At 44.4% G+C, this 14851-nt stretch overlaps 1 protein-coding gene across 1 annotated transcript in view; it reads left to right on the top strand.

Moving 5' to 3' along the window:
• LOC139269350 (phospholipid-transporting ATPase ABCA1-like) overlaps nucleotides 1-14851 on the top strand; it is a 179335-nt gene that overhangs the window by 33271 nt on the left and 131213 nt on the right. The window contains exons 3-4 of the mRNA XM_070888368.1: nucleotides 4114-4207; nucleotides 10766-10907. Coding sequence (XP_070744469.1) covers nucleotides 4114-4207; nucleotides 10766-10907 — 236 coding nt within the window. The remainder of the gene's footprint in view (nucleotides 1-4113; nucleotides 4208-10765; nucleotides 10908-14851) is intronic.

Here is a 14851-nt window from a genome sequence, read left to right as displayed (position 1 = left end):
TTGCTAAATGTAGGAAACGACATCACATAGAACATGAATAGAAACATAGAAACAGAAAATACCACCATTCAATATGATCATGGCTGATCATGCAACTTCAGTACCCCTTTCCTGCCTTCGCTCCATACCCCCTGATCCCTTTAGCCGCAAGTGCCACACACATCTAACTCTCTTTTGAATAGATCCAATGAACTGGACTCAACAACTTTCTGTGGTAGAGAATTCTATAGGTTCACAATTCTCTGGCTGAAAAAGTTTCTCCTCATCTCGGTTCCATATAGCTTACCCCTTATTCTTAGACTGTGACTCCTGGTTTTGGACTTCCCCAACATTGGGAACATTCTTCCTGCATCTAATCTGTCCAATCCCATCAGAATTTTATATGCTTCTATGAGATCCCCTCTCATTCTTCTAAACTCCAGTGAATATAAGCCTAGTCGATCCAGTCTTTCTTCATATATCAGTCCTGCCATCCCAGGAATCAGTCTGGTGAACCTTCGCTGCACTCCCTCAATAGCAAGAATGTCCTTCCTCAGATTAGGAGACCAAAACTGTACACAATATTCAAGATGTGGTCTCACCAAGGCCCTATACAACTGCAGCAAGACCTCTTATACTCAAATCCTCTCGCTATGAAGGCCAACATGCCATTTGCTTTCTTAACTGCCTGCTGTACCTGCATGCCTACTTTCAATGACTGATATACCATGACACCCAGGTCTCGTTGCACCTCCCCTTTTACTAACCTGGCACCATTCAGATAATAACCTGCCTTCCTTTTTTTGCCACCAAAGTGGATAACCTCACACTTATCCACATTATACTGCATCCGCCATGCATTTGCCCACTCACTTAACCTGTCCAAGTCACCCTGCAGCCTCTTAGCATCCTCCTCACAGCTCACACTGCCACCCAGCTTAGTGTCATCTGCAAACTTGGAGATATTACATTCAATTCCTTCATCTATATCATTAATATATATTGTAAATAGCTGGGGTCCCAGCACTTGCGGTACCCCACTAGTCACTGCCTGCCATTCTGAAAAGGACCCGTTTATTCCCAATCTTTGCTTCCTGTCTGCCAACCAGTTCTCTATCGACGTCAATACATTACCCCCAATACCATGTGCCTTAATTTTGCACACTAATCTCTTGTGTGGGACCTTGTCAAAAGCCTTTTGAAAGTCCAAATACACCACATCCACTGGTTCTCCTTTATCCACTCTACTAGATATGTCCTCAAAAAATTCTAGAAGATTTGTCAAATCTAGATGATTTCCCTTTCATAGATCCATGCTGACTTGGACCGATCCTGTCACTGCTTTCCAAATGCGCTGCTAATCTTTAATAATTGATTCCAGCATTTTCCCCACTACTGATGTCAGGTTAACCAGTCTATAATTATCTGTTTTCTCTCTCCCTTCATTTTTAAAAAGTGGGGTTTCATTAGCTACCCTCCAATCCATAGGAACTGATCCAGAGTCCATGGAATGTTGGAAAATGACCACCAATGCATCTACTATTTCTCGGGCCATTTCCTTAAGTACTCTGGGATGCAGACTATCAGGCCCTGGGGATTTATCGGCCTTCAATCCCATCAATTTCCCTAACACCATTTCCTGACTAATTAGGATTTCCCTCAGTTCCCTCAGGTCCTCCTTCTCGCTAGACCCTCGGTCCCTTAGTATTTTCGGGAGGTTACTTGTGTCTTCCTTCGTGAAGACAGAACCAAAGTATTTGTTCAATTGGTTTGCCATTTCCTTGTCCCCCTTATGAATTCACCTGATTCTGACTGCAAGGGACCTACATTAATCTTCACTAATCTTTTTCTCTTCACATATCTATAGAAGCTTTTGCAGTCAGTTTTAATGTTCCCTGAAAGCTTAATCTCATACTCTAGTTTCCCCTTCCGAATTAAACCCTTAGTCCTCCTCTGCTGAATTCAAAATTTCTCCCAGTCCTTGGGTAAATAGAACTATGTACAAGATGCAGGTTACCGTCAAAGTAGAAAATTGAGTGCAATGCCTGGCAGTTTACAATTGTAAATGATCATTTTAAAGGGACACGATCTTCAACTCGGGGAAGGACTTGAGCTGGAACAGCCAAGCATTGTGTGGAATAATCGTTCATACCTTTGTGGCGCTTATTTTCATTGTATCTTGATTGTGCCAGTTTGTTAAAAAAAATATTTCTGACAAAAACAGCGCCTGTTGACAAATCACATGATCGTTGTATTGGATGCTCTGATTTTTATTCTTGACATAATTGCGAGCAGGAGGATCGGTGTGATGGGGCCTCTGTGTTACTTTTTTTTTACATCAAATGGATGAAATTATGGCTTGTGTTTTTATTAGAAGCCTTTTCTATTCATACCGTGCCTTTTTTTAAATCTTTATTTTCTAAAAGGGGGAACCAGCAGATTTCTGTGGCGTTATTTCTCATCTGCTTTAGCCCTTTCAAAGGACCGCAATAATATTTCTCCATCACATCCAGCAATATAGTGGGATGCCATTTATCTAAATTCCACTTAGCGAACTGGCCAGTTGTCTGAGTCAACTGATCCGCTCAACATAACCTATGTGTATTGGTTTCTGTGCTGAATTCATGGCCCAGGTTTTGCAGTCAGCGACGAGGTGACGGCGCTCACCGCTGACCTCAAAGAAAGCTGCCCACAAAGTTCTAGTGATCTCTGTGGCGTGGATTTCAGCTCTCCCGACCTTTGTTTGAATCTGGCGCCAAATCAAGCGAACCTCCAGCGTCCAGCAACAGTGATGTCATCAACCATGCTAAGCTAAGAATTCTCACAGACAGCAAACCAGGAAGTAAAATGCACAGATTCTAATTCACTTTTTTATAAATTTTAAAGAGATAAAGATAAAGATGCGAAATAAAGATTGGGATATGCATATAGGATTACAGTAGAAGCTGAAACATCATAAACAAACTTAAAAAAAAATTATATTAAAAACTTGTAATTCTTCATCATATTAATGGTAATAATTGACATTCCACAAATATAAAATTAGTTTTTCAGAGTCAGAATGGCTGTTCAACAGTTAGTATGTTGTTAAAAATCCAGTTACACCTCATTCAACATGGCTTAATGTTTATGGGGGTTTTTAACAGCGCTATTCCGTTGTAAAAGGGGAAGTTTTCCTGCTTATATGTGATTTCAACTGATTGCCGGGTCTGGGGAGTTCCGCAGCGCAGCCTGTGGCGGAGCAGGGAATGACTGACCGTAACTGCAGGATTTCCGCGTTTATCTGCGCATGCGCTAAATCCTGAAGTTGTGGTCGGCAGAAGCGCAGCGACAGCGAAAGCTAACCATTATGCCATCATTACCACTTCGGGCCAATATTTAATATAGCACAACATTGGAATTAATACACAATCAGTTAACTGAACTTCCCTTACTCATACTAAAAGTGAAAGCTTTTTTATCAGGATGAACGTTGTTCAATTTTGCAATTTTCTCGAACTAACTGGGACAATGGAAAGATATTTGTGAGAGACTAGTTAGTAATTACCGAGTAAAGCCTAATCATAACTTATAGCCATCAACCATAATGACATACATTTAAGACAATATAGAAACTGTGGCTCAGAGGATGTATTATGTGGTGTAGCTTCAAGGCAAACGATGAAGGCCCCGAGTTCTATGCTGCTCGGGCAGGAGTCAGGCACTAAAATTGGCCGGCACATTTCCGAGCTAAAGTGTGGGGGTGACAATCGCCTAAGGTTCTTGCTCCTCTGCAGTGACCCTTGTTGGGAGTGTCCATGTTCAGACATTGGTTGGAAGCAAGGTTGGGTTCGATCGTGATGGCTTTCTTCGTCAAATTGCCTGCGAAAATTCGGGCTCAAGTGAAGACTGGTCACTTGCGACCTGTCACATTCCGTGTAACCATCTCCCAGTATAAGCTGTTCTCTTCAGAAGAGGACAGATGGCGAGAAAAATCCTGGCGAGAAAAAATGGCCGTTGGGTGGGGAAATAATGCAACCAGTTCTCCAGTTCGATGTGTATGAAATCTTAGTGGAAAGTGGACCATCTCGTCATGTGAATCTTTAAAGAAAGCTTCTCTTCCATAACTGCAATAATTTTCTTTGTATTTTTCAGTTTCAGCTGCTGATTGAGATCGCGTGGCCCCTTTTTCTGTTCTTCATATTGATCTCCGTCCGACTCTCCTATCCTCCTTACGAGCAACATGAATGTAAGTGCTAATCACTTTCAACTGCCTCGGTGACTCGAACATTTTCAGCCTGTGCTGTACTTGTTCGTTTCGTGTGTCCTAGTCATGCATTTTACACTATCATTGAATCTTTTACCCTTGATAAATGGCCTTGAATCCTCCCATGCCATCTGATGAGGGTTGTTATTTGTGCAGTTCCTGCCTCATATTCTGTTATTTCCATCCCTGAGTGAAATCTGAAGTCAGATTAAGCAGCCAGCAAGCATGATGATGTCGCCAAGTGCACAATAGGGAAATTCGTTTCATTGCCTGACATCGATAGCAAATGAAAAGTAATTTGCAATCGCAAACTTCAGATTTTTGTTAAGTGTTACAAAATGACGGTTTTGGTCTTTAAAACCTGGGTAGATTAAACAGCTGCAAGGGTCAAACCACTTTACTCCCTTAACTTGAAACAACTTTTAAAAAACCTTTTGACCGTCACTTAACTGTAAGGAAAACAAATAAACCATTTAAATTATAAATATAGGCTCGCTTCTTTACGGCAAAATGACAATGGCATTGGCTGTGATTGCCACTGTAGTCTCCCCTCCTCAGCAGACACAGACAGGGGTGCCTGCACTAAGAGGATGTGGGACATAGCCTGTGAAGTCACAGTGCTCGAATGCAATCATCTATATGCACCAGCCATTCTGTGGTGTTTGATCTGCTGCGTATGCCTATTCCTTCACAGTTTCCATGAACCTTGAATCGGGTCAGAATGAACTCTGGTTCATGGACAATTTGCTTATCGGCCTTTGGTATCTCTCAGGATTACGAAATGCTCTCACCTAATTGTTCCGCAAAGGGCTATGCAGGCACACACATCTAGAAAAGCGTAATTGTGGTTTCATGCATCCGAATCCAGAGAGCCAATTTCCTTTGGCAGAGCACTCAACTAGCATTGCATGATTGATGAAATGTCCCCTTATATTATAGTTACTGGCTGATGATGACTTGACAGTTCTCTGGTTTAGCAAGGCGACTAACAAGGAGCCAAACTCTTGTACCAGGGCTAGAAATTCGCTCCGGGCGCTGGGGCAAAATGAGTGGTATCGGATCAGCCGTCCATTATACGCAGCGCCTGATACTCCAGTCCATTGGCAGCAGTGGAACTGAATATCAATTGTCACATATAACGGCCGGCCGATCCGATCCGATACCGCTTGTCTTGCTTCACTGCCCGAGACAAATTTCTAGGCCCATGTAAATATGGCTGTCCTGCTCTAGAAATGAGTTGCATGTTTCTGTCATTGCCCCTCCCCCACCCCAGCCCCACCATGATAATTTTACATGAGGCAGATGGTTGCGATTTCAGCATCATCTTACCACCAGCAATATATAGAACAGATTATTAATAAATCTCCCGAGGAGAATGTATGCAACTGGGGAATGAGGCCAGGGCTACAAGGTGGATCTATTTTCTATCTTTTTTTAAAGTGTTATTTTTTGTGTCACCCCCCCACCCGCCCCCCGCCTATAAAAGCATCTTTAAATCTGCTTAGGGCAGTAGTCATGTCACCAGCTCCTGGGTCTCAGCATCTAGCAGCACTCAAGAAAAGTTTCTGGATTGACCAAGGCTGACGGGCGAGAGGACCCAGTCGGGAGAGGGAGGAACGGGTCTTCAGATCATAGAGAATCTGGCAAGTTTATTTTGGGGATGATGTCATCCGTGTAAGAACTTCCCAGCGGTAGACGCAGAAACGGCTATACCATTAAATCTAGTTCCCCCCCCCGGCGCCCCCACAAGGCCATAGATTAGTCACCTTGCTAAAACAGCGTTTTATTGTGGGCCAGAGTTTTGGAACGCAGGTGACCTCGTTTCAACACCTTTTTCCCTGACCTAGCCAAGATTAGGAATTCATTGTGTTGGGGACTCGAGAGTTCCATGTTTGTCACCTCCTGTGGCATTACGCCACCATGGTGTCATTGGGCCATCTCGATCCGATTTAATTTAAAAAAAAATCTTGGGCTGCTTTTATGCTCAGGCCCATACTAGAATCATTGGCTCTTGATTTACGGGCTCGTGTGCAGCCCGACATATGTGAATTTGACAGCCAGACCACACTTGACTGAAACTTTGTGCAATTGTGGGCCAGTGTGTTTGCTTGTCTCCCTACCCCAGTGACCTATCCAATATTAAGAGTTCATTGTGTTGGGGAACCCCCAGGCCGGCACTGCGGTGAGATTGGACTTGAACGGGTTTACAGAGCAGGCGCTATTGCATCGGCTGCCCATTGTACGCCCCGCCCCATAATCGGCTCCATTGACTTCAATACAGCTGAATATCAGACGTGTGATGTAAAGGGCGACAAGTGCACCTCTGCATGTTTTGCGACCCCACCCAAGTCCAGTTTCACCCCTACTATTTGTACCGAAACTTCCAAGGAGTCAGACTTAGTCAGCCATGGCTCAGTTGGTAGCACTCCCATCGCTGAGTCCGAAGGTTGTGAGTTCTTGTCCCACTGCATAGACCCGAGCATAAAATCTAAGCTGACACTCCATTGGAGGTGCCGTCTTTCGGATGAAATCGTAAACTTTTCAGGTGGATATAAAAGATCCCTCGGTACTATTTCAAAGAAGAGCAGGGGAGTTCTTCCTGATGTCCTGACCAATATTTATCTTTCAACCAACATCACTATGAACAGATTATCTGGTCATTCATCATCATCATAGGCGATCCCTCGAGCAAGGGTGACTAACTTCCACATGAGTTCATAGACGTTTCAATGAAGGACCTGATGTTCCAGTCCTGAACTCCAATTGAGGGGGTGGAAGATGCCTGTGCGTGGATTTTTTTTAACATGTGATGATCTTTGCACACCAGCCACCACACGGGCTTGACAAAGCTAGGCCTTTATCCAGTGGCAAGCGTTCACCATGACGACTGGAGACCTGCTCTGCTGCACGGACCTAGTGTGCAAACATATCGCAGCGTGGGCAGGCCCATGCTGCCCCTGGACCCTCGGCTCTTCTGGTCCCCGTACCCTCATTCACCACACCTCCACCACGATCCCTCGCCGCTCATCCGCCACAAAAACACTCGCCGCACCTCCGCCACGACCACCCACCAAATCTCAGCCACGACATTCCCACTCCTCTGCTGTACCAGGGCCCTGCCGATGCTCCTGCCCATGCTCCAAATGGCAGCCTGGGCCCTGATGACGTCACCCAGTCACCCACCTCGAAGCCGTCGCACATTTATGTCAGCTCGCGCTGGGAGCTGCAGTGGAATGCTCCAGCTCTTTATCCCCTGACCCGCGGTGATGTTCTCTCACAGGTCGGGGTGGTGTACGATGTACCCGAGCCATCTCCTCTTTAAAGGCAGCCCGTTGTTTGATTACACTTTTGCCTGCTAATCTTTGATTACAATTTACTCGGGCCAGATCCATTCTCAACCCACTGAAATTGGCCCTCCTCCAATTAAGTATTTTTACTCTAGATTGCTCCCTGTCTTTTTCCATAGCTAATCTAAACCTTATGATCACTGTTCCCTAAATGTTCCCCTGCTGACACTTACCTCACTTGACCCTCCTCATTCCCCAGAACCAGATCCAGCAATGCCTCCTTTCTCATTGGGCTAGAAACGTACTGATCAAGAAAGTTCTCCTGAACACACTTCAGAAATGCTTCCCCTTCTCTGCCCTTTACACTCTTACTCTCCCAGTCTATATTAGGATAATTGCTGTCCCCCATTATCACTACTCCATAGTTCTTGTACCTCTGTAATTTCCCTGCAAATTTGCTCCTCTATATCCTTCCCATTAGTTGGTGGCCTATAGAATACAACTAGTATTGTGACGGCACCTCTATTATTTCTTAACTCAAATTGAATAGATTTTGTCATCTGGTCATTATCACATTGCTGTTTGTGGGACCTTGCTGCGTGCAAATTGGCTGCCACGTTTCCTACATTGCGACACTTCAAAAAGTGCTTTATTGGTTGTAAAACACTTTGGAACATCCTGAGGTTGTGAAAGGCGTTGTATAAATGCAAGTCTTTCTTTTCTTTCTAAGTTCTACGGGTTTAGTTTCTGAGTGGCAGCTAGCTACACAAGCCCTATGTTGCAGGAACCACATGGTACGTGCATGGGTCTTGCATAGAACAGTAGCAGGTTAATGATTGTCTTACCAGGTTAGCAGTTCTGCCTGCTATTTCTTTGTATTGTGGCAGATACAGTCAGCAACACAATGATGCTGATCTTGTACAATGTTCTCAGCACTCCGCTTTCTGTAGGGCATGTGGTACGAGAGGGGTCTAGGTCTGACCTTTATCCAAGCAATCTGAAGTGGTACTGATTAGAGAAGCAATGACTGACAACTGAGCTCAGGTTTAACTATCAGTTATCAGAAAATGGTTGTAGAGAGGGGGAGCCTACACAGCACCATAGCAACATTAACATTTTTAATCTACAGTGCTCTTCAATCAAATATTTTGTTAATCCATTTTTTGAGAGTTAACTAAAAGCTACACGAAGTTTAATAACGTGGCCAAAGTGATTTAAATGATATGCCTTCCTGACACGTGTGTAGCCATGTTAAAGGTTAGCATGCAGAGCTGAGTCTCATTAATTGAAAGGAATTGCATCACCAAGAATTTTTGTCTTCATGCCCAAGTATAACTGAGAACGATAACCTGCTGGCAGCAGTCCAGCAGTGACAGAGTACAAGGCTGCTCTTTTTGGAATTTAAAATTGTGTGAACTTCAATCAGAAGCTTCTGTGTGTAGATAGCCCAATTTCACTAATGTTACCGTTATTATTATATTGAGAGGCACACCCTAACTTGAATATGGCCCGGGTTCAAGCGTTGACGTGGATAACTGCTAAGACACAACTATCTATCTCCTTGCTTTCCATCAGCAAATGCCAGCCCTTCAAGGGAGCTGTTTATTTCCAGCGTCAGATTTATCTGTTTCTGCTGCTTCTTCATCAGCTCAGCTTGGCCAACCAGCTATTTCTGTGCACTCTGAGCTAATAATGGATAAAACAGCTATTATGATAACTGCTGCCTGCCCACCCACTCTCACAGGCTAGTACACACAGCCAAAGAACTCTGAATTAGAAAATTGGACATGTAGCCCAAAGGTGAAAAGCTAATGATCCAAATGGGATGCTAAGTGGTTGGTCCAGATATTAGCAGGGACCCAGATATGCCACAATACTTTGTAAGTTCCTTTATTGGACCCTAAATCAAAGTTAACCATCCGCCTTATAACAAGGAGGGTTATGGCTGGGAAATAAGATGCTATCCTGTCAGCCATTTCATTATTTTCTCTTTTTTATTTCCTGCTATTTTTTTTAATGTCTTTCTCGCTTTTGATTTTGTTTGTTTATTTTGGACTTCTCGCTTCCTCTCCTTGTCTGCCTCAACCTCTCTTTCAAACTCATTTTGTGTCATCTCCCCACATTTCTTGCGTGGTTTGAAGTGGTCAGTTTGGTACTAATTGGGAGAGAGCGAGTTTAGATTGAAACTGGTCAATAATGACATAGAATTACGTAGATTAAAATTACAACATGGGAACAGGCTGTTCAGCCCAGCCAGTCTGTGTTGGCGTTTATTCTAGTAATCCTAATCTCGTATCTACTCTGTTCCTATATACCTTTCTCCATCTTACCTTCAACTACCTATCTAATTGCTTTGGGTTGCACTCTTGTTGAACAACATGAGCAAACAATGCCCTCAGTGAGATGAAGTATCAGCAAAAGTTTTTAGTGTCACTGGCAAAAGAACCAGAGGCGAGGTGAGGAGAATTAATTTTATACAGCGAGTTGTTACGATCTGGAATGCACTGCCTGAAAGGACGGTGGAAGCAGATGCGATAGTAACTTTCAAAAGGCAATTGGATAAATATTTTAAGCCGAAAAATTTGCAGGGCTATAGGGAATGGGACTAATTGGATAGCTCTTTCAAAGAGCCGGCACAGGCATGATGGAGCAAACGGCCTCCTTCTGTGCTGTATCATTCAATGATTCTAAGTTAACTTTCTGCCAATCTGTAAAAGTAGCAGGACAGATGCAGATACTGGGACTGTGGGAATGATTTCAAGAGCATCAGTCAGTTGTGAGTTGGCTGGTCCTCTCCAGTAGACCTGAAGACCAGGCAAGTGAGCCGAGTGTTTTCACTGCTTTTAAATTGTCCTCGAATAGGAACATAGGAATTGCTAGACGAAAAAGGATCAAGGTCCATCTATTTCGCCTTCTACCAACCTGGTTGTTGAATGATAAGACGATCATGGAATTGTTGGCTAATCATAGCAATCAATTTCTATCAACTATTCTACAACAGATCCAGATATGACACGCAGAAAAACCTCAGTGGTGGAGAGCTTTGGGAATCACAGGTCCAAAGTTACCTATTCTTCTCAAGCATGCTACACGTACCACATGATCCTGGATGCTCGCGAGGCGTGCAGTGCACTGACTTGACTTGGGATGCAATACAGGTTAAAGGAAGCTCACCCTGTTAATAAGTAGAAACAGCATCTGCACCAAGTAACCACATGACCACAATTTCTTCTTTTTCCCTCCTCCTATTCAGGCCACTTCCCAAACAAGGCAATGCCTTCTGCCGGGACTCTGCCATGGATACAAGGCATTATCTGTAATGCAAACAACCCGTGTTTCCGCTACCCGACACCTGGTGAATCCCCTGGAGTCGTCGGAAATTTTGACAAATCGATGTGAGTCGAAGGTTGCATCAGTCAGTTGAACCGCTAATGGTTATAGTTCATACTGTTAATGCATGCTTGTGAACAGCCAAAAGGTCCTTAGCATTTTAATGAGTCAAGGACATTGACAGATTTTCTGCTTAATAACAATGCATTAAGAACAACACTGCTGCCTAAACTGAATGCCTACCCTGAAAGGGCTCTTCTAGTATGTGTACACGTATGGCTAATTTGAAAGCTCACACAGCAATACAGACTGCACTTAGACAAAATAACACTTGTTCGCCTGCTTAAGGCCAATATATCTTCACTGTGAGTCCCATAGAGGCCACTTACTTTCACATTTAGCAGTTAAGCTAATCTTATCAAGAGCTTGGGTATCCTGAGGTAAATTATCTTGGGCAAGGCAACATATCTTGGCTCGTTGGATGGGCTGCACAGCTCAGTAGCCCCATAAAATCAAGCTGCAAGCACTACACAGTCGCCGACTTAAAACGATAGCTCACCAGATCCCGGATAAACAAAATCACTTGTACATGTTTACGAAATGTTTATGTTGGGGGAAAACCCCGAGGTAGAAATAAATCTACTCCGAGACTACGTTAGAGAGTTGAAAACACACACAGTTTATTAATACAAGGTACCAGGGGAGTTGTATGTAGGTCCCTCAACCAGGCAACAACTCAATTTGGGTTTACAAAAAATGAGTATTTAAAGTCGCAAACTGCAAAGGTCACATGTCACTGCTTCTGCATCTGACATTGCAAAAAGTGTCTACACAACGAGTTTTTTTCGTCTTTGGCCGGCTTACTTCTTTATCTTCGGCCAGCGTCTGTGTGATTGGTTTCTTTCTTGGTCAGCGTCTTGTGACCTTTTCGCAATTGCTTATCTCATTCTGTCATATAGTACATTTTCTAAAGCACAGCAATTTCGCTATTAACCCTTCAATCCCTCATTTGGCCGAAATTTTTCATGTACATAATTCTAGGCCAACGTATACCCGGTCTTCATGCAGAAATTGGTGATGTGATGTGCCGGTTCCTGAACCCCGGGGTCTCCACTCTGGGGTCCAGGTTCCCATCTCCTGTCACCCCTCATTCTGCTGCTTGTAAAACCTCATCATATAGGTGTTTTGGGCTTGTGCACACTACCTTCTGAGACACCGCTAGGTTCTTGTAATTTGAGGGCGGTTGGGTTACAGGTCTGCTCGATAGTAAAGATGACAGTGCTTTGCTTATACAACATTTAAGTGACATACATAGGCAATACAGCATTATTACCACCACCACAAAGGTAACCAGACCTTGGATTAGTGACGTTCCCATAGATCCTAACCACCCTGAGAACCAGTCCCACAACGTGGAGGCTGGTGGTTGCTTAAGCTTTTTCACCTCTTCTTGGATATGCTCTGCCAGATTGGTAATTTCTTCGAGCTATCCGGGATGTATGTACAACATTCGGACCCGATGAGGGCACATGTTCCCCCTTTTTCTGCCAACACATAGTCAAGGGCCATCCGATTTTGCAGAGCTACTGTGCGGAGGGCTACCATCTCTGCATTAACCTTAACTAGGGCTTTAGCTGTATCATTGGCCACCTGTTCCAGGACGGAAGCCATGTTAATGGATTCCCTTGCCAATTTACCCGCTCCATACCAGGGAAACGCAATGGCACAGAATCTTTCAATCTCCGTGATGGCTCGTCTGGCTCTCCGGTGGAGGTCCTTCAGAGAACCCAGGTGATACATGTAGGGTACGATATAAGCCAGATAACAAGAACCCATCCATTCCCGGGGCAACCAGGGGTAGGCCCTGTTACCGCACACAAAATGAGTCCCGTTGTAGGGCGTATACTTATTTATCGCTGGGGGGTCCCATTGGACCGAAAAGTCACTGTTTCCGTTTAATGACGGGAGTGTCACCCTACCCGCTTCAGCAGGTAAGGTAAGGCTATATGTGCAGTTACTGTACTCCACAATAGGATCTTCCGGTCGTCCCTCCCTGTCCCTTCTTACACCTTGCTCTCAGGAACGGTGGTAGATAGGAATCGTTATTATCACTAAATTGTAGGGGGATTCCTTCTTCCGAGTATGTGGGGACATGGGCACAGACCCAACAGCTGGCAACATTGGCTTTCTTGGCATAGATGTATGACATGTACAAAAAGGTGTTCCCATATAACTCTCTCTTGGTCCTTGGGCCTGAGTTCTCCCGAGGCTACATATTAGAATTACACAAAAAAGAAAACTGCACCTAATATCGCGTAACACATTCATCTTGGATAGTCTTTATTTCTTCCTGCGTTTTCTGCTGATGCGTCCGCCTTCAGTTTCCTAGAATGTGTATGAAGGCAGGGTTATTTGTTTTGTTCGCTTGTGCTGGGGTCGTTGGATTCATATTCTTTGAGCTGAGACCAATGTTTCCATCGGCCAACCCCACCCATATCTATACAGGCGCACGTATCTCCGCTAATTAGGACTTCAAATGGGCCAGACCAACGGGGAGCAAACCCCGTTCGTCCTGGCAGACATTTTACCATTACCTTCGCGCCTACCTGCGGGACCTCCGCCTGGTCCTCCAATTCCTTCTGTTTGTCCCTGCCTGCTTGCTGTTCCCTCACTTCCTTCCTCAATTCCTTAAGTTGCTTACTTAGTTCCAAGACGTACTTTCTAATCCGATCCCTCAGGGGTCCTATGTCGGATCCTCCAGTTATGATTCCTTCCGGCAGGCGCATCGCCCTGCCTGTCATCAACTCATATGGAGTTAATCCCGCCGAGGGATCCCACCCGTCTTTAATCATTTTATCTATTAAGCCCCTGCTCATCTGCATACAACCTACTAAGAGACCCTCCCGGCCCCCATTCAAGGTCTTCCCCCAACGCCATTATGTGATCTGACCTTCCCTCGCTTCTCTGCGAATGAGTCTCTTCAGGCGGGCCTACTTCTATTCCGTCACTTATTTATTGCGATGGGATTATCCCTCAACTCTCATACCAGTTCATGCGTATCACACAGTCACTCACAGGTTTCCGCCGTCACTTTGTCCTCCCGGTGTTCCCTTTGACCTTAATCTTTGGCCATCACGTGGGGCATTTGCCCTCTTAATTCCGGCTCAAGTTAGGTGATTGAGATAGTTTCTGACAATTGAAGTGACGGGGACACTCGTTTCTCTTACACACCACTTATCTTACTTATATTCTACTTTATCTTAATTTCTACTCACTGTGTCTGTTATCAAACTTCTCCGAGTCTCACTTGTTCGTTGGGTGTCCAGCAGCCTCACCCCTGCCGGTTCGATGTTCCAATTTCTGGGATGTCGTGAAATCCGACCTTATGCCTGTACGTTCGAGTCTCGGTCAGGAGGGCTTACCGGTACACCCTGCTCGCAGTACCAAAACTGTTGGGGGAAAACCCCGAGGTAGAAATAAATCTACTCCAAGACTACATTAGAGAGTTGAAAACACACACAGTTTATTAATATAAGGTACCAGGGGAGTTGTATGTAGGTCCCTCAACCAGGCAACAACTCAATTTGGGTTTACAAAAAATGAGTATTTAAAGTTGTAAACTGCAAAGGTCACATATCACTGCTCTACATCAGGCATTGCAAAAAGCGTCTACACAACGAGTTTTATCCGTCTTTGGCCAGCTTACTTCATTATCTTCGGCCAGTGTCTGGTGTGATTGGTTTCTTTCTTGCTCAGTGTCTTGTGACCTTTTCGCAATTGCTTATCTCATTCTGTCATATAGTATCTTTTCTAAAGCACAGCAATTTCGCACTAACGCTATTAACCCTTCAGTTTACATGGTGGTAAAGGAGAGTTGAGTTGAAAGAGGGGATTCAGGGTTAGGATGAGAATAGAGGGGGTGCTGTGGGGGCTGTACATATGTTCTGACCTGTACTTGACCATAACAGAGTTTGGCTTCACACTCCAGAGACTTGAGCAGAAAAATCAA

This window comes from Pristiophorus japonicus, chromosome 1, assembly GCF_044704955.1.
Source record: "Pristiophorus japonicus isolate sPriJap1 chromosome 1, sPriJap1.hap1, whole genome shotgun sequence".
Taxonomy (NCBI): domain Eukaryota; kingdom Metazoa; phylum Chordata; class Chondrichthyes; family Pristiophoridae; genus Pristiophorus; species Pristiophorus japonicus.
This window is presented reverse-complemented; position numbering and strand designations above follow the sequence as displayed.